We start from the raw sequence: 19,996 nt of genomic DNA, 5'->3' as shown, positions 1-19,996 counted from the left end.
ACGAGTGAAACCAGCTTGTTAGTTATTAGTTCTTAGCTAGTTAATTAGTCAACTACAGTAGATAACGTTAACAAGTCTAGCTAAATACCTAGTCATTGTCAGTGCTCAAAATATGTCTTTCCTCCTTTATGCGCTTTGATGGCCTGAGGCAAGCAAAACATATAGGATTGTTCACTAGATTCAAAATAAAACCAGTATACCAGTGAATCTGTTAGGTTCGCTTACCATTTATTTAAACAGAAAGCTATTGTAGCTAGTCGGCTAAGTGCTTTACTCTTTTCGACTCAGCGTGTTGAGCGGTAACCATAGCGATACTTCATACAAACTAATCTCCCGTCGCCGTCGAGTTGCTCGTTCTGTTTGGCCTTTACGGCGACCCGTCTCAGCTGCACTCCATGACAGTCACCTGATCGAAACAAACGCACAGGCTGCTTTTGTACAATTTCGTGGGCTGTGCCAAAATACACTACCCTTGATGGTAAGTTCGGTTTGTTGATAGTTTTATTTGAGTTAGAACTATTATGCTGTTCTCTTAAAATAGGTTTTCCAGTGCACATTTCTTAGCTGAAGTTATGCCTCCTCAGTTTATTTTAAATTCGCGTTGTGTCATGGTAAAGTGCTCGCCATTTCTTCGATCAATACTCAGTGTGCTGGCCAGGTGCAAAATAATAGTGGAAAATTAGCTAAGTTATCCAGATAGGTTGTTAGTCTATCTTATTTTCCTTACTGGGAAGTAATAAGGTAACATTACTGTCGTGGCCGTATTGGAGAATTTTGTTTTAGATTTTCCTGATAGCTGGCATCCGGATAACTAGCTATATTTCTACCGGTAAGGCAAAATTTCACGTGTATCTGTAACTTCTGAGAGGTGATCATTTGAAGCAGTTCGTTTTTTTGTTGCATAACCATTTTTATGAAAAACACAAAATCGCCACAGAACCACCATCTTGGCTACATTTCAGGGGTGCTCACGTGCCCCATATCAGTGGCTGTTGAAGTTCGCGGTCTAATGTCCAAAATAGTAATGATCAGTGTGCTCATGTGGTCGGGACATGATGTGGACATGGGTGTCATATAGAGAAAATGCATTGACTTTAGTATTATTATTAGTATTATCTAGTGTAATGATTGACATATGACAAAGGTATGACGATTAAGAGGTCAGGAAAAAGCAAGGAAAATTTGTAAACTGGCAATTTAAGTTTGGGTCAGTTGTACTCAGTTGTACTCTTGAATCATATGATTTCACATGGAATGTCAAAGCTGCATCACTGTAACATCCATCACAGCTAGTACTGTGTTTGTTCTCCAGATTTTGAGTTTGTTATGATAGCTTTGCTCTTGCCTATGACTAGCCACCCACAGTGTCATTTACTTCAGGTAGCGTATGACCAGAGGTGGACACCCCGGCTTCAGAAAGTAAAAGTCCTGCCACGTATTTGTTCCACCCATGCACTACACCAGCTGAATTTAACTAGCACAACTCTTCAGCCGGGTAGAGGAGCTAATTAGTGAAATCACCTTGTTTAGTGAATGGCTAGAACAAATACATAGTAGGACTTTTTACTTTTCTGAAGGATGTCCACCTCTGCGTATGCCCCAGTGTTATCTGAGTGACTAGCTGGCTAATCAATGAAAATGGAATGCACCACAAAGTGATTCTGCACAGTAGCTAGAGGCATTTAACAGTAGGAGCTCTGCTTGCTTCTTCACCAGAATGGGCTTTTGAAGGTCTCTGTTCCACGGACTGGATGGTGTGTGCTGACATCACCGATTCACCACCATGCCGTCGACAGCTGCCATCGTCAGCGGCGTGCAGAAACTGGTCCTGTATGAGACAAGAGCGGTAAGTAACAGCTTTACCGAAAAAATAACTGCGTCTGAAGGCAGTTCCGTATAAAAGAATTGTCATTCATATGACCCTTGAGGGTTGGGTGTACAGTCCACTGTATTTACTTGTGCAGTTTTACTGCAACATGCATTTTTGGATTTCAGTGTTTCCTCATAGGCAAAGCATGCCATGCCTGCACAGAACATGACTGTGCATAGCTTGTCGGTGAATAGGTAGTAGCTGTATGCATACTGGGGTTCATTATTAAAGCACTAGATGGCAGTATCTAAAAAGATGGAGTCTCAAGCTTCAAAGATATTCATGACTACCAATCACTTTGTCGAGTATCACATATAGCATGTAACAGTTTAATCAGCAATAATCTCTGTGTATGTCTGCAGCAGAAATCTCTAGTCATGATGTGCAGCTGCTGATTTCGGTTTTCGGACACTTCTGCTTATGAACTTCACTAGACCACTAATGATTTGATATTTTCAGAACGCTCCAGGCAATATGTGCCTTTGAAATGTGTCAACTCTCACTAAGATCCACTTCAGCAAAGTATGAAATGAACACTTTATGACAGACCATAAACTGCTAAATAAATACATTCATTCAGCCTCTAAACAGTATTGAGTATGACTCTTTGGGGGTGGGGGGCAGAATCATGTGAGTCATCATTAGCCACACAATGACCAGCTATGCACTGTTAACAATACAGTGATAACACGCATTGCAAGTAACCATCAAAGACAATTTACTCAATATATAAAAAAGCTCCAGCAATTTGTGACATACATATGCACATTTTAGTTCCTACTTTAGTGAGGTTGTGTCACATGTCTAGTCTACTGTAATCCACACAAAAATCACAACACATGCTTTCACTTATTTTTAGATATTATTATTTAATTTTTACTTTTGTGGCTTTTGTTTCAGGAAAAAGGATAGCCGCCAGAATGTGAGGAAGACATGTCTTCTCTCTCTTAAAAATGCATTTACTACAGATTTAAATGGATTGACTTGAACTGAGTTACAGTTGATTACCATTTCTTCTGTTCAGTTCAAACTCTTTTAAAGTGGTCAATATCTATGTGTAAAGCTGATGTTTTTTTTGCTTGGTTACAAGCTTATAGTTACCCTATTGACAGAAGCTAGCTGATATGCAGTGTATTTATCTGCCACACATGATTTTCACTACAGCAGGCTCGGCGTTCCTCTTTCACGTTCCTCTTCACACAGCAAAGGCAGTGTAAGCCCATAAACTTTGGCCCCAGATCAGCCTTGCTGTTTAGTATCTTATTGTTAAGGTGTGGACTCGAAAGGGAAATCTGATCCTGTTCCAGCACGTAGGGGCTTTCTCGCTGGATTACGCTGTGGCCCTCTGGTCTGACCCATGCTTAACATTAAAAAAATCTTACACAGCAATACTTTATTAAGGCAGTTTGAAATGATGATGAAACTGCAGGATTTAGGACACATTTTTGACAGGGTGTTGCAAATTCACAGCTAGGTGGGTCAGTTGGTGTTTATACAAGCAGGGAAAACATAATGTGCTTTGAGAATTAAACTATATGTGATGTGCATGCTTTTATGTTGCTAGAGCAACAAAGAAGAAAGTAACTGAACACATGCATTGGAACAGACAATGATAGCTCCCGTACGGTCAAACATTATCTTTGCAGTCCATAGGTGATGGTCTTTGATAAGACCACACAATCTACTGAAGTTGGAAGATGATTAAAGAAAAACCACTGCAATGCGGAACCTTTTTCATGCAGAAATACTCCATGGCCTCAATTAGGAAAGCGATTATTTCCCTTTGCTCCATTCTGCCAGTGATGATTGATAATTGTACCCTTTAAGAGTAGTCCTGGGAATTCATTTACAATGCTATGGTTAGTGTGTCATTGATTGTTATCTTTCTTGCTGTTGCTGTAACAGTTTTTCTTCTTGGTAATTAACCTACTTTTTCTCTTTGTGCTTCAGTGTCACACTTTTTTTCTGTTAGTAAGGTGCTAAATGGGTTTTGCATAGTCTGTTAATAGGATTACAGAGAAGGTGTGGATGATGAGTTTATGCATCTGACATTGGAAAACAGTGCTTTATTATGAGGGACTAGAGACCATTTGTGTATTTGGTACTTGTGTTTGTGAACTGTTACCTCACGTTATGCCCGGTGACATATCCACTTTCTGATAGAAAGTGTTTTGAGTGTGACATTTGTTTTTGCAGTGTTCTTGCAGGGTAGGAGACATTACACTTCCTATTTGTATAGATACATATAAATATTTTGAAGATTGATTGACATTGTTTTGGCTTTCGTATGATCCTGAAATTAAGATCACTCAATCTAGGTTAATACACAATGCATGTATTAATCCAACTGGCTATTTTTTTCATAATGTACTACGTTATCGTTGGTACCAGATCAGAAAGATTCACCAAGTGAAAACTTAAGGCCACATTTTTCCTGCATTGATGTTTGATCTTGACATTTAAAATGAAACAGAGCTACATCTTTTCTGTTTTCAAATGTCTTTTTGTTCCAGAAAGTCACTATTCCCTTGTCCTTGCTGTGTGCAGCTCTTGGCAATGTAAATTCTCCAAAATGCCATGCTGTGTAAAACCATATAGGATAACTGTGGGTTTACTGCACTTACCATAGTCTACAATGGATATACTGCCGCTTTACCTCTGTAAAGTGTTCCTTATAACACCTCCAAGCAAAAACTCAAATAACTATTTGGGTACATAATTTGGTACCCACTTAATAGCAGGGTCAAAGACATAAAGGTGTTAACTACTTTTGAAAATGGTCTTGTTCACCACACAGGCCTAAACTTCATCCTCTTTCTTTGTTTTGCTTATGTGTCATACCTTTTGAAGTCAGCTTGGTTAAGCTATTTGCATGTTAACTGTATTAGATATGGTGTAGTTGGTTAGGAAAAACAAATGTTGAAGACAAATGTATTAATGCTGTTAAATTGAGCCTTTAGCATTATGTCAACTCACACGGTTTGTTTTATTTCAGCGGTATTTTCTGGTTGGGAGTAATCACGCGCAAACAAAACACCGCGTTTTGAAAATCGATCGCACAGAACCTAAGGACTTGGTGATTATTGATGACAAAGTAAGTATGCGGTTGTTGCAATGCATTTGGTGTGTCCAACACTTATGTAACATGCTTCAGGGAATATTACACAATATTCCAGCTTCGTGTGAATATAAATGGCCAGCCATGCTCTTCGTGATGGCAGAGCAACTCTGAATCTCATTACTAGTCAATCTAATAGACCATCTGTTTTCCCACTTCATATGCATGAGGATATTATGATTGTTATAATGGAACATCAGGATTGTCCTCCACATAGCTTTGCTTTGTACAAGAAAATGTATCTCAAGGGCTGTTATGTGATGGTTGAAGCAACTTCTGTTTGCTGTTCTTTACCTAAGAAGGATATATTTTAGACAGTGACATCCTGTATTGTATTTAGGTAACTATGGTTGTGTGATATGTAATATAACTTACATTTTATTCAATTATTGACTAACAGAAACACTTAATTGTCAGCAAAACATGTTTGAACATGTTTGAAGGCAATGCTATATAACAGTATATACAACAAGATCTTCAATCCAGGTAGACTGGAGTGACAAATATAAATTGACTTAAAATTGACTGAAGAGCTCATGTGTGTGTGTGTGTGTGCATGTGGGTGTGTTTGTGTTCACATGCATGGGCATGTGTGTGTGGTTGTTTTTATAATTACTGGCCCTTTCCAGGAATTTCACAAAGCTGTCCTAGTTTTACTGCCTCCGCTCTGAGCCAGAGGGATATCAATATGTGACAAAATGAAAGGAGCAGAAGACAGGGCAACTGATCAGCTGGAAGATGGAGGGGAGGATGATAGCATAGATCATAGAGAGAGGGGCCCTCAGGAACCCTCTGGGGGAAAAAAAATCTCCCACTGATCAAATCTCTGGGGGATAAAAGTGCCACATCTATATGCAAGGTTTATGTTAATGCTGGATGTTACACACTGAGCATGCAGTGGTTAATGGTGATTCATAGATTTAATTTTGCATTTCACACAATGCTTTCCTCATAATTCCCAGCATGTTTACAATCAACAAGAAGTGCGAGAGCTCCTGGGACGCCTGGACCTGGGGAATCGGACCAAAATTGGCCAGAAGGGGTCTTCGGGTTTGTCACGGGCAGTGTCTGCCTATGGCATCGTCGGTAAGATTCGCCCATGTTTCTCACATTTCCCATCCTTCTTCCCTCTCTGATGATGCTGTTCAAAAATGTCCCCTGGTACTAGAGTCACCTGTAAAGGAAAGGACGTTTTGTGGAGCACTGAGGTTGAATTTACAAGGACTTCAGCTTCTGGTTGACTATAAGTGATAATCGTCATTTTGATTTGCAGTTACTGGTTCATTCAGATTAGTGTTGACATGCCTAGTAGTCTGCCTGGCTGCCTAAACCTGCATTATTGCTTGATTTAGTAACACTCAGCTATTAAAAGTCAGGTGTTAAGATGATGGGTGTGGTTTTTGTCTCAACTATTTGAACAAGAGGTGCATTAAGACAGCATGTCAGAGAGTACAGCTTAAGAGATTCAATGCCAGTATTTTTTGAGCAGCTTATGTCCTGACATTGTTTAGGCTAAAATGAAATCTATTTTTTCTGCTCTATTCTTCTAAGTGTTATCTAAGATGAAGCTGACTCGTCATTTGGCTCTTTTTTTTTTGTAACCGGAGTCAAGGAAAATTGAAGAGGCAACTGGAAAATTGAGGAGACATTCATTTTCAGTCTTCACGTCATCCAAGTCAGAAAGCTTAGCAAATTTGCTGAAATGTCAGACTGTATGATTGAGGTGACTATGAATAGTGAGCGAATAAATGAATCACGCTGCACAAGTGCGGTTCCAGACAAACTCGTCACCCTCATCTCTAAAGCCCAGATTTAATGTATGAGAGGCGCAAGACTGATCAACCTCTTTGTTTTGTTTTTTTTTTTTGTGTGTTTTTCTTGTTTTGTTTGCATGTGTTCCAAAAGAAACATCTCCTGGCCACGATTTTGATACCAATGTTCAGGGAAGCATGTTTTCTAGTTTCGACAGGGTGGGCGTAATTGCGTTCACGGCGTTCTGGCCGATTGTGTGTCCCCTTGTCAGCAATGACCTACATGCAGTGACTGGGAGAAGTCACAGCTCCTGGAGTAATTTAACCCGCTATCAAGCTCGCTGCCCCCCTGTGATGTCGGTACAGTTAGTTTCCCCATTGTCGTTCCCGGCTTGGATTATCTGCAATGGAAATAAGACGCAGGACAAAAACAGCCCTCCAAACAGAGTGTGGAAGTTGAATAGGAGTGAGGGGGAAGGACCGGTCCCGGGCGTGCCAACTCCAGAGAGCCTCGCCGATTAGCTGCCGGCGATGCTGACGTGTGTCCCTGGCATATTTCTCACTGCCAGAAATTAGTCTAAGAGATGTGGTTTTTACGGATCTATTTCGGTCCTAGAAATTGACTGTGGCCAAAACAACATAGAAGAGACTGAACAAACATGTAAAAATAAAGTAAAAGGACATTGACCCAACAATTAGGTTTGTTCCACATGACATCAGACCCATTTTTCGCATCCGTGTCTTGTCCCCAATAGATTTTCAGTGGGTTGACCCACAATGTACATAATACCACTGAGGCAAAATTTCACATTTGTACCTGAATTTTTTTTTGTGATTTGATTAATTGAAGGAGCTAGCTTTGGCTAATGATTTTTTTCTCCTGAGACTTTGTCACATACACATGATTCAGTATTTGTGTGTATCCCTTGATTATCTAATCCTCTCCTGAGCTAGATCAAGCTTAAAAGTAGTGTTTAATGTTTGCTTTTATGCCTCAAGACTGCTTGCAGTAAAGTTCTTCATTTTATCTGGAAAGCTACTGATAGTTGTGTATAGTATCCCACCAAAAATTTGAGTGGAAGATCTTCTGTTATTTTCTGTTATATCTTCTGCAGTTTATTCACTTTTTAGAAAATGCTTTTTCACTCAGTTGGAATGCCTCCAGATCCAGATCTTCATAAACTGAGCAACTGATTTTGAAAGTCTTCATGACTAAGAGGCATCTGCCTACCTTGTTTAGCATCCAGGATACATGTTTGGACGCTTGGTGTGTTTACTGGACTCTGGAGAGTAATGAACTGGCACCTGTGTTTTTGTCTCCGGATTGCAGGTTTTGTCCGTTTCCTGGAGGGCTATTACATCATCCTGATCACGAAACGGAGAAAGATGGCTGACATCGGGGGACACTCAATATATAAGATAGAGGACACAAATATGATCTACATTCCCAATGACTCTGTGCGGGTCACCCATCCGGATGAAGCCAGGTAACACAACCCTGAGATTAGACATCTGCATATAAGAATGAACCTTCAGTGTTGAAACAGAAACAGGACACAAGCAGGAAGTCACACTGGAACCAGGTTATAGTGACCTGAGAGTCATTTATGCCACTCCTGTGTGGGTGCTGTGAAGTGATGACACCCTGACCTGAAAAACAAGTGACCTCTGGTTAGTCAATCTTGTTATGAAAGTGCTGTGCTGTGCAGTCACTGTGTGTTGTGAAATGGGGGGCATGTTTCAGATAAGCAATACACAATTACTGCAGCAAAAAAAAAAAAAAAAAAAAATCAATCAGTGGATGCTAATGAACTGTGAACTCCATAGATACGTGAGGATCTTCCAGAATGTGGATCTGTCCAGTAACTTTTACTTCAGGTAAGCTTGTGTCTTGTGTCAAACAGGATGTTGTGGGTTTGGTTTGGTCCTGTTGTAATGCTCCATGCTGTCATCAGTTCTGAATACCTCGTCTCTGGTTATTGTGATGGGACCTTGGAGCTCACCTCCTAAGACTTAACTTGTTCAAGGCGCTTCCTGGCTTTGTAATACTGCTCGTCACGACTGTGTTATCAGCCACGTGTATCTTCCATGTTACAGTAATCCAGGGGACATTTATCCAGTGCTGCTTCACAGAGTCAGAGACTTGTACGTCCTTCCTTAACATGTCTGATTCCTGGGGTTGTTCCATAAGTGGTGTTTACTGATTCATGTGGACTTGGACCTCATGAATATTTTTCTCAGCTCATGTTGTCTCATTGGAGTTTGCTGGTAAATGACACCTAGTACTAGTTTCCTCTCACAAAAACAAGGACCTGTATGTAGAGGAGTGGTTGTAGAGCAGCAACCAAATGCATAGTGTATAACAGCATGTTTTGTCTGTGGTAACCTGAGATGAAATAAATAATATGTCATCCTTGGTTTCTGTTGGTAGTATTCATTACCTTCCATAGACGTTTGCAGTCCTTATAATGTACTTTTAAAATTGCCTTTCTTAAAATTGTCTTTTATTGCATTTGCATTTAAAATCTTTCAGTTGCACAGCCGGGTGGCTCATCACTAACAAATTTTATATATGCACTTAATATAGAACACAAACTGAATATTCTCTTGCAGTTTACAGATTGTTTAAAACTGATCTCTCAGCTGCAGATCTTCAGTTCTGTTCTTAAACAAGAGTAGATTCTTTGTAAAATGTTTTCCAGGAGAGGCTGTTAGGGTTTTGGCTTGAAAGCAGGAGCGTGCTGTTCTCTCACTGCTTTGTCGACCTGTGGTTGTAGCTACAGCTATGACCTCAGTCACTCCCTGCAGTATAACCTGACCCTCCTGAACATGCCCTTTGACCTGGGCAAGGGGGAGTCGGAGGAGGAGGAGGAGGAGGTCCACGAACAGAGCCGGCAGGACAGTTTCGACATCTTTGAGGATGAGGGCCTTCCCACTCAAGGTACACTAGAGAGACAATATTATTTTATTTACTCCCTTACCAGGCACGCACTGTGTATACAACAGGAGCTGTGTAACTTACATAGCTGGGTACTTAACAGAAGCAGGTCAGGTACAGTACCCTACGATTCCAACCTCGATACCTGGATACACTCTGAACTAAAGTGGATCAAAGAACTAAAGCATACTAAAAGCTGCATTAGATTCTTCCTCTGAGCAGGAGTAATTTAAGACAGTTTGTGTGTAACAGTGTTAAAGAGTAGAGAAGAGTAAAGAGAGACGAGTTGGCTGCAATTGATGTGATGAAAATGCATGTGTGTGGGAGGCCTGAGTTTCTTAGGAATGCTGCATGTATATTAACTCATGGCTTTGTGTTGTATTGTATCCCCTCAGTTGTTCTTGGGATTAGGAATGAACCATATGCCAAGTATGTGTGGAACGGGAAACTTCTGGAAAAGATCAAAGACATCGTCCACCCTGACTGGCTGATGTACATCATCCATGGATTCTGTGGCCAGTCCAGTATCCTTAATCTGCACCCTTGTTTGGTCTGTGCCTTTCCTGTAAATCTGTACTGCTCCTGTTTACCCAGAGCAGCTGTTTCAACATCCAAAAGTAAAACCCAGGTCCAGGAAAGGCAGAATTACCCCCTCTGTCACCCTTCCCGCTAAGAGATCTTCCCACGCATTTAATGAGTTAGTTCCATTCCCACTGAAGTTGGTAGACCTGCCTAATTGGTCATAATCTGGATACTACGATTCAAGAGCAGATGCGTTTGCCACTGCCTTGGTCTCGGCTTCTTGTCAGTAGGATTCATTTTGATTTATTTTGAAAATTACATTATGTTGTTGTCATTTACAAGATGCTCTTATCCAGGTCGACTTACATAAGTTACAGTTTTTCACGTTACCCATTTATACAGCTGGATATTTACTGAGGCAATTGTGGGTAAAGTAACTTGCCCAAGGATACAGCCGCGGTACCCCAGCAGGGAATCAAACCAGCAACCTTTTGGTTACAAACCCTGCTCCTTACACTATGCCACAATGGCTGGAAGCTTCTTGTAAGCTCCTCTTCTTCTGCTGGATGTAATGGTGACTGCAACTTTATCTTCCTCAGCTGTCCTCATACTGGGGTAGATTCACCGCTGTGTGGGCTCCTTGCGTCTGTCTCACACCCAGCATGCACTTCACATGGGGGGATTGTAGCAGGTCAAGACGGGCACAACCCCTTGGCACAAAGGAGGTGGGATTCGCATTTAGAAAATTGCTGATCGGTTCTCATGTCCACGACTCACTTTGATTAGGGGAAGTAAAGCCAAGCCGGGCAGCGCAGGATGAGAGGACATATGTGCAAAGTGTGTCAGTGTGTTTCCTTGGGAACTGTGACACGCTGTCCTAGATGAGCTGAACATGACATGTCTCGGAGAGCACGTTCTGTGTACTTCTGTGCAATATACAGCAGTGGAGTATTTGATGGGCTTTTAAGATTTAGAGAGACCGCCAACATCCCCCTGAAACTGGACTCTCGGATGTTGTTTGTTTGCCTAACAACCAACAGACTCTTTCAGGCTTTGTAGCTCTTTAACAGTATAATTGGACCAGTGCCATAAGAAGCAAAATATATTTCAGTTCTTCACAAAGTGCTGAGCTGTGTTGTGTGGAGATTTCTTGTGTGTAGAGAGTGAAGTGTATTAATATACAGATATGTGAACATTTGTTCTCAGGCTGTCGTCCACTGGCATAACACTCCTTCTCCAACACATCTCCCATGGGCCCTCAGTAGAGCTATGCAAAAGCATGGTGTTCTAAATAAGTATACCAATTATACTTTTGTTGAGTGCATTAATTCCCTTTGCAATAAAGCTGCGCTTCTGCTGTTTGCGAAATGGACTGTACTGATTACATAGGTAACGGCCCTTCTCGATACAATTGACCCAGTTTGTATGGTGACATAATGCACTCATTTGCAAGTTGTCTGGCAAGCGCTTAGTGAGTCTTCCCTGCCTTAGATCTCATTGACAAATTATGCTTTTAGCACCAATTTCACTTTTTAAAGCACCTTTACTACAAATCTGGGTGAAATTTAGAAGAATTGAGCCTGGGTTTAGCATATTCATTTGTGCTGTGTGCTGGTCTCTGCAAGTAGTAATAGATAGCTCTTGCGGGCACCTCACCAGCTGCACACAGATATCAGCAGTTCTTGAAATATCATGTGTTCCTGTTTAAAGTGAGAAATCGTAAGTGGTGAGGGGCTGCCAACAGAAAATCAAACGTAGCCATTCGATACAATATTGCACCAGAAACACAAAAACAACTGTAAGCTGTCGCCATTTCCTGTAGAACCACAGCAAAATGCATATTGTGGCGGCGGTGTAGCATATTGGTAAGGTGCAGGGCTTGTAAAAGGTTGCCGGTTTGATTCCCCGCTGGGACACTGCTGCTGTACCCTTGGGCAAGGTACTTAACCCACAGTTGCCTCATTACATATCCAGCTGTGTAAGTGAATAACATGTAAAAATTGTAACGTATCTAAGTCACACTGGATAAGAGCGACATTACTGCTAAATTGTAATGTAGACTGTCGTGGAATAAGGGCAATATAGTGCAAAAGACAGGAGCACCAGGTTGACAGTGCCATGCTTGACAGGTGGAAGGCAAGGAATTTCCTGAGCTGTGGCCGGAGCGCAAGGGTTTATTTGATCCATCCGCAGGCACTTAGCACGACAAACAACGGAAGCCCGATAAGGGGAAAGAAATAGCCGTGTAGCCAGACAGAAACGGCCAGTGACTCTGTGTGTCCTGGAGTTACGGTAAGTGCTTTATGACCTTATAGAGCAGCGTCAATGACCGGTGGATGGCACCTTATGGCTCCAAAGTCATTGCATTGTCGTAAGGTGGTGGACAGGGCGCCATTCCCCGTTTCGAAACTCAGCGTGTCAGCCGCGCTGTCAGCTCTGCGGCAGTCCACTTGTAATCTGTCAGCTTTGCTTGCAGGAGATGTTCTTGTGATTTTTGAGAATTGTGGTCGACATGGGTCCTTTGGCGTAGCCACCTGAGCTGTGTGTATGCCACAGGGTTCTGAAGGTCACTAGCCCACCTCAGAAGTACCTTAATACATTTAGGAATTCGTTTTACTCAATCTACACTTTCATGACGTTTGTTTTTTCAGTGGTAAATCAATGGAGTGTGTATCTATAGGATTTCACACTGGCTTTTACTGTAATGGTGATCTTTAAGGCATCCTGACATGCAATTTTCCATCAGGCCTTTGACAGTGAGAAGTGAGAGCGAAGCCTTTTTTTGTAGCACACCATCTGAACTTGTCATGAATTTAGCTCAGCAGTTTATAAATCCAAATGTGCTGGCCCTGTTCTATGAGTAAATATGGCTCTTACATGAAAAGACACATTGGATATATGAACTGTGAGTAACTGTAAGTGACACTTTTTCATCCAGAAACATTCAGTGACAAAGAGATCAGTACAACTTTGCCTGTTGTCTCCCACAGCGGTTTAAAGGTAAAGTGTCATTCTTACTGTACTAGTGTAGAAACTAGTATACAGGAGAAACTAGAAACTAGTATACAATATCTACATGATACAAGGTCAGCTTTGTTTCTTTCCTCCAAAAAAAACCTGATAAAGCCAACATAGACTTTTGCTTATTCTAGTTATTTGTCACTTATGATGATGATTTTAATAAAAGCTCCCGAACTGAGTTTTTGATTTTTGGTCATGTATTGTGCATTTATATAATGTACTGTACTGCATACATTTGTGCAATTGACATAGCTGGGGTTGCTCTCATGTGGTGTAGTCTGTGGTGGAAAAAGTCCCACCATATTATTGCCTGTAGGCAGTGCTTCTGCAGGGCTTTTTTTCTCCATGGGAAAGCATCACGTTTGAGTGATCCTTCCTTAACCCAGGCGTTTTAAGAGCTGCTCATCTACGGCAGGCCTGTCCATGTCACCCTCATCGCCAGGAGATCCAGCAAATTTGCAGGGACCCGCTTCCTGAAGAGAGGAGCCAACTGCGAGGTATCGGAGTCTTCATTTCGGTTGCTCTGGCAACGGCCCATGAGGCCGCTCATTTCATAATGTCACAATCCGCGGAAGGTCAGGGAGTGCGTGGCACCCTGCGAGCCGGGCTAGGACACTCGCCTCCTCCGTCCCCTCATTTTCCAGAAGCTCCGCGGAAAAAAAAAAAAAACGGCCACCGATGCCATTCCGGGCAAGATAAGGCTAAATAAGTTCAGCCTCACAGTGAGATTAGAAATGTTTTTGTCATGTTGCTCACTGTTTTTGAGAATAAATAGATGAGCTCTTGCTGACAGTTAAGTTTGATGTAATTCCATAGCCCATTCAGGAGGACATGTCGGCTGCAGAGGCGTGGCAACAGAATGCATTAGATGTAGTTTTAAATAGACCTCTCCTGTCTTCTGTCTTGCGTTTTAATGGACCTGTGAGTAGAGAAAGTATGTAAATAAGTAAATAAATCAGGAAAAATACTCATATCTATTTTTATGATTTAGTCAATTTCATACTTAATTTAAAACATAGAATTTGATTATTGCATTTATTTCAGTATTCATTTAATTGTTAAAGTCAAAAATAAGGTTAAAATTATTGTACTATTTATTTCAACATTTAGCAGTGTATTTTTCATTGTGATTCATTCATAGTGATTCTTTTCCTTTGTGTCTAACTTTTGTAATGAGATGTAGATGACTCAGATGAACAGGCTATTGTAGAGACCATATTCAGCAGAAAGGCATTTTAACCGCAGCAAAGCACTGTCATTCATAAAGAAAATTGTATAATTGCATTCTATGATTAGATACCAGTGATTTTGAAGGTTAGGCAATAAAGCACGTTGCTTATGAAATCCCGATGGGGTCTCCAACAGGGCGACGTGGCCAATGAGGTGGAAACGGAGCAGATCATCCATGATGCCTCAGTCATGTCCTTCACCGCGGGGAGTTACTCTTCCTATGTGCAGGTCAGGGGCTCTGTCCCCTTGTACTGGTCTCAGGACATCTCCACCATGATGCCCAAACCGCCCATCCGCTGTAAGTAACCTGTTCCGCTCAATCATTGGTCGCCCACTTAGGATATGGCCCAGGGGTGAGGTATTGCTTAAGGGTAAGCACGCTGCTTGAGGGTGCCACGGTAATGGATTCTGCAAGCGATTCAGGCCTGAAACCTCAATTGACCAGCACACACACCACTATGCGCTCTCAGTTGTTCAGAGTGTGTACGGCATCCCCCACCCTGCCCGTGCAGTTCTTCAGAGGCCTGTGAAGGAAAAAAAATAAAAATTGAATGACCTGAAAATCTTTACAAAGAAGCCCGTAATTCGCTCCTGATTAAAATGTACCTGTATGCAGACGTCGGGGATTGGAGCGGAGTGTAAAGAAAGGGTTTCTTCAGGCGAGAGCTGTGTGAGGAGATGAAAGGGAGTCATTCCGAGCTTATCCGCTTCTTCAGATGATGAAGGCGAGAGGGGAACCGGAGACCCGCGCGCAATGTGTCGGGGCGGCCGGGATTGAAAAGGAGAAACCCGGCGTGTGCCGGAGGCCCGTGTTTGTGTTCCATTATCCGTTTTCTGCTGGCCTCCAGTCGAGTCCTGAGTTTAATTTACGATTCAGAGCATAACTGACCTGGGTGTCCTGGTGCCACCCTGGTGTCCGCTCGTCAACATCCCACCCCTCTGCCCTTCAAACTCCACCATGCTTTCTGCTTTTCCGGCCTCAACACAGCATGCAGCTGTGCTCATGGGGGAGCTGCTTCAGAATGTTAAGATTTTGTAATTACTATATTAGCTTTATTACAGTGGGGAACAATAAAATACAGTAATATAAAGTACTGTATACAATATGAAGTGCTGTTTAATGTTTAGGACATGGCTTTCAGCGCATATTATATAGCTTGTCATCTATCTGTAATCTAGAGTGAGTCCGTCCATGTGTTGAATTTAGTCTTGATGATTTTAGGGTCTCTGGCCCCATTACAGATCCTGGCAGCCCCTCCTACTGTTTGTTAAACAATGCTTCTTAGTGTGACATTGTGTGCTTTTTGGTTCTGTTGGCGTAATTCGGTCCCCTTTCACTTACAGTGATCAAGTATTTTCAGTATTCGTATCAGGAGGAAAATCAGGAACTAGCTGAAAATCAGGAGCTAGTTTTTTCCCTTCCCTGCACTTTTTGTTGAGCTTTGAGGCCTATATCTTTGTTATTACCATGGTGATCATCGTTAAAGCTTTCATTATTATGGTTAGCATAACACTTGACACGTACCAAACTTTGAAGAGTTCCGAAATTGAGTCTTTTTTCCTCTCTGTCCATAATTTCAGTGTGAAAAGACCTGAAAACTAGGTCACTGGCTACCTCCGTACTTCATGATCTGTTCTTCTATGCATAGTTTGCGTGGAATTTCCATGATTCATTTAGCCCACTATTCTAATGCTGGATAATGACCTCTAGTAATCTATAGTAATAATACTTAGATGAGAAACATATTCCTGTTTCATAACTCCCGTAGTCCTTACAGGATGAATAAAAGTAAGAACTGGCGCTTTTGACTCTCAACAAAGCTATTCACCTACATCCAATGAAAATTCCCAATATTGTGTAAGCAGCCTGGTAAGTGTGCTACCAGTACAGAAAGTCTATGCGAGAATGGCCTTGCCTCTACATTATTGATGAATTTCATAGCGTGATGACCTGATTATGTCTGAGAGGAAATAACAGTTTGCTTGTTATACTCGCGATTAATCTGCGGCATTTCATTTTAAAGCCGTGTGAATGGCTTTAAAAACAGGGATACTCTGAGGAGGGATGGATGTGTTCAGATAAGAACAAGCTGGTCATTTTTTTTTTAATCAGGAAAGGATAGAAGAATGGTCATTTACAACCACACAGGAGATGTGAAGATTGCATGGGAAATTCTTTCTAGGCTGGAATATATGCAGAAAAGGTTAAAACTGCAGGAACTGCTTTGTTAATAGGTATAAATAAAGAGTCCTTTTTAGAGCTTTTGTCAAATTGAGGCACATAAATTTATGCGTCCAGCCATAATGGTACAAAAGCGGTGTGTAAGGACAGAGCTTCTCATACAATCTGCAGGTTTCCTGCTTGACCATCGCTCTTCAGAGTATTCCTGTTTTTGTGTTGATCAATGCTCTATGAAATTCATCCGTGATGTAGAGTCAAGGCCTGTAGGCCTTCTGCACTGCTAACACATAACAGGCTACTTACACAACGTTAGGCACCCTTTTTCTTGTGTGTAGCTAGTCTATGTAAATGAAATGTTTTGTTGAGAGTCAAAAGAGCTAATTCTTATTTTCATTCATCCCGCCAGGACAATGGAAGTCTTATGAAACAGTAATAGGTTTCTCAATAAGCATTGTTTCTCTCAGGTTCCTCTCAAGAATTATTACTGTAACTCAATGTGTGATTATCAGTGATTATCCAGCATTCGAATAGCAGACTCAAAGAAACATTGAAATTCCACACAAACTGCATGTTAATCACATCAGAGAGAGGTGGCGAGTGACCTATATTTTTTAGGTCTTTTAATGCTGAAGTTCTGAAATCTCTTGATTTCTGAACTCTGCTGAATTAGGTATGTGCTACATGTTGTGCTAACCACAACACTGAAAGCTCTAATGATGCTTTTATGTTGAATTGACAAAGAAAATACAGGCTGCTTTCATCTGATCAGATGATTTGCCCTGCTTACACCGAGATTTTATTAATGTATCTATTTAAAGTACTGTAGGCCATTTTTTTAAGCTATGCATTTTCCCACTCTGACTTGTGTTTAATTGTGACCTCACCTTTGTCATTTAACTCACTGTTGTCATGTAACTCACTGCTGTGCACTATGCAATGGTGTGCGCATGACAAATGTCAGACAGACTCTTAAGAAATGTTTCCCCTCAGTAATCTCTCGAAGTTGAGACTTTCCATGGCGTGCCTCTGAGCTCAGCCTTTCTGTGTGCCTGGTATTTCAGTGGACCAGGCGGACCCCTATGCCCACGTCGCCGCCCTGCACTTTGACCAGATGCTCCAGCGCTTCGGGTCTCCCATAATCATCCTCAACCTCGTCAAGGTACGGTGGCCCTCCAGCGACCATGCTGCGCCCTTGTGCCCTCCGCCTGGCCCTGTGTGCTTATATAACTGTGATGATAAATCACCTTGTGCATCTGCTCTCCGTAAAGCAAATATAAGCTCTCTCTCCCAACATTGTCTTATTGTTATGGTTCTACTGAAAGAAAAAAAAATTTCAAGCAGGCTATGAAGAAATTGACTTTATTTTTGAGGGCTTGAAGTAAGGTAAACGTGAAGTGTACTCTTTAAAGGGATGTTGGTGTTGTTCGTATGCAGGCTGAGAAGACGTGTTCAGCCATCATGGTGAGCATGAAGAATAACAGTGGCTTTGTAACACACTCACTCCTGAGAGTTTAAAATCGAACTGTGTTTTATTTAAAGTGAGGTACATTTTATTTATTTGTATATTTACTTATTGATTTATGCATTTATTGAACAGAGATATTGCACAGCTCTTCAGCCACACCAGAGTCAGCTCAGAAGTTAATTTACATCTGTAGTCCCTGGACAGCACATAAAAATAAATACAAATATGCATATTATATATAGTTCCACCAGCATAATCAGAAATATTTCAAAAGCAGGTTCAAAATTTGACATTTTGTACCTGCCTTTTTAATTTTGTTAACGATGCAGGCTATGTCTGTTCTTTTTTTTCCTGATTGGCTTTCATTTCTAATGAATAATGGTAGCATACTGAAGATTCTTATCAATCTTTCCGACCGTTGATTGGGCTCGGATGCGGATCCTTGATCTTTTTATCAGCGGTGTCTCGACAGAGGAGCCGTCCGCCTGATTAAATTGGCCGCGTTGCTAAATCACTGCGGCCGGCGGAACAACGGTCTGCCTTTCTCAGTAATTGTCCCCGGTTTCACGGCAGAGGCTCTTCCCGCGGTAGGCACAGGTGTCTGTCTGCTGCGGCGCTAGGGCAGCGAGGGAGATGGGGATCTGAGGGGCGACGGCAGCTGTCTGAGCCGCAAGGGGGGCACCACGCACCCCCCCCGGCGTCTCCCCATCAATATTCACAGCCTGGTGTTAAAGGCTGCTGCCAGCCCGCTCGAATGCATGCTCACGTTGAGTCTCGCCTTCAGCTGGGGAGTGCCGAGAGACTGGGACTGGCTCACAAGGGACAGCCATGTGACTGTAGAGTGGGGTCCAAGCTCTCCCCCCTACCCCCCTGCTCCAATATTTGACAGGAAGAGAGAGAGGGGGACGCGGACCATAATAAGTGAAAAAAAAAAAAAAAAACCCGATTGTGCTTGGTCTGGCGGGCGAGCGATTTGCACAGGCCCCGGCCGGTCCCCCGAGCTGTCCGCACATGGCCAGGACATGCGTGCTAAGCCCCGCCGCACTTCATTATGTGTAAATTACCTCGTTAACATGTAGATAAGTCTATCTGTGCTAATCTATCCACTGAGGACCCCCGTCATTACTGCGCGCCTCTGTTCTCTCAGGAATGATTTAAATGTTAATTAAGGTTTCTCGCGGCTGCCGCACCTCGCCTGTCCGCGGAGGGGCTGTGAGCGACAGGCTGCCATAAATTGCCCTGTAATGCTCTGGTAATTGAACGCTGGCAGCCGCGACGGGCGAAGAAGCTGATTGATGCGTGTATGCAGATATGAAAGGTCAGCCCAGCCGCGGCGAAGCCTCTGTTTTCTTTTTTTTTTTTTTTTTTTTTTTTTGATTTTCCCCTCTATAAGTTAAAGCTTGTGATGATCAGAAGGCTCCTCTGTGAGATGAAAGCCAGGGTTGGTGGGCGAGGCGGATGGCCGGGGTAATGACCGGCTCTCCACATCAAATGGAATTGTAACCCTGCGAGGGAAGCGAGGGCCAATCATTCTGTCAAATCGTTTTTTTTCTAATGCAGCAAAATTTGTGTGTAAAATCTACAAGAAACATCAAAAGGTGGATGGGTTCACTGTTCTGCATAGTGTTGAATCAGGTGTGTAAGTCACGGTTGTGTGGCAATCCCTCTCCCTCTTGCCCTGAAAAGTGAATTCAGCAGTGTCATATAAACACATGTTTGCAATCACTCATTTCAGTTGCCGAGCCAACAGTGTCTTTCGGTTCTTCTCCCTCAGTTCACACACGTGACAGCGATATACTGTTGTGTGTTGTTTGTTCTTTCATCTCTTTCTTTGAGAATTTGTTTTCTGAGCAAATGACAGAAAATGAAATAATATATACCCTAAAAGCCAGAATATGG

At 42.1% G+C, this 19,996-nt stretch overlaps 1 protein-coding gene across 1 annotated transcript in view; it reads left to right on the top strand.

The window, feature by feature from the left end:
- Nucleotides 1–405: 405 nt before the first annotated feature.
- The window catches only part of fig4a (FIG4 phosphoinositide 5-phosphatase a), a 53,408-nt gene continuing 33,817 nt past the window's right edge, over nt 406–19,996 (top strand). Inside the window, exons 1-11 of the mRNA XM_036550181.1 lie at nt 406–478; nt 1,717–1,846; nt 4,866–4,964; nt 5,951–6,074; nt 8,070–8,226; nt 8,567–8,617; nt 9,517–9,680; nt 10,073–10,201; nt 13,617–13,717; nt 14,586–14,748; nt 17,694–17,791. Coding sequence (XP_036406074.1) covers nt 1,784–1,846; nt 4,866–4,964; nt 5,951–6,074; nt 8,070–8,226; nt 8,567–8,617; nt 9,517–9,680; nt 10,073–10,201; nt 13,617–13,717; nt 14,586–14,748; nt 17,694–17,791 — 1,149 coding nt within the window. The 5' untranslated portion in view covers nt 406–478; nt 1,717–1,783. The remainder of the gene's footprint in view (nt 479–1,716; nt 1,847–4,865; nt 4,965–5,950; nt 6,075–8,069; nt 8,227–8,566; nt 8,618–9,516; nt 9,681–10,072; nt 10,202–13,616; nt 13,718–14,585; nt 14,749–17,693; nt 17,792–19,996) is intronic.

Source organism: Megalops cyprinoides, chromosome 17, assembly GCF_013368585.1.
Source record: "Megalops cyprinoides isolate fMegCyp1 chromosome 17, fMegCyp1.pri, whole genome shotgun sequence".
NCBI classification, from domain to species: domain Eukaryota; kingdom Metazoa; phylum Chordata; class Actinopteri; order Elopiformes; family Megalopidae; genus Megalops; species Megalops cyprinoides.
The sequence above is the reverse complement of the archived record's forward strand: the minus strand, read 5'-3'. Positions and strand labels throughout refer to the sequence as shown.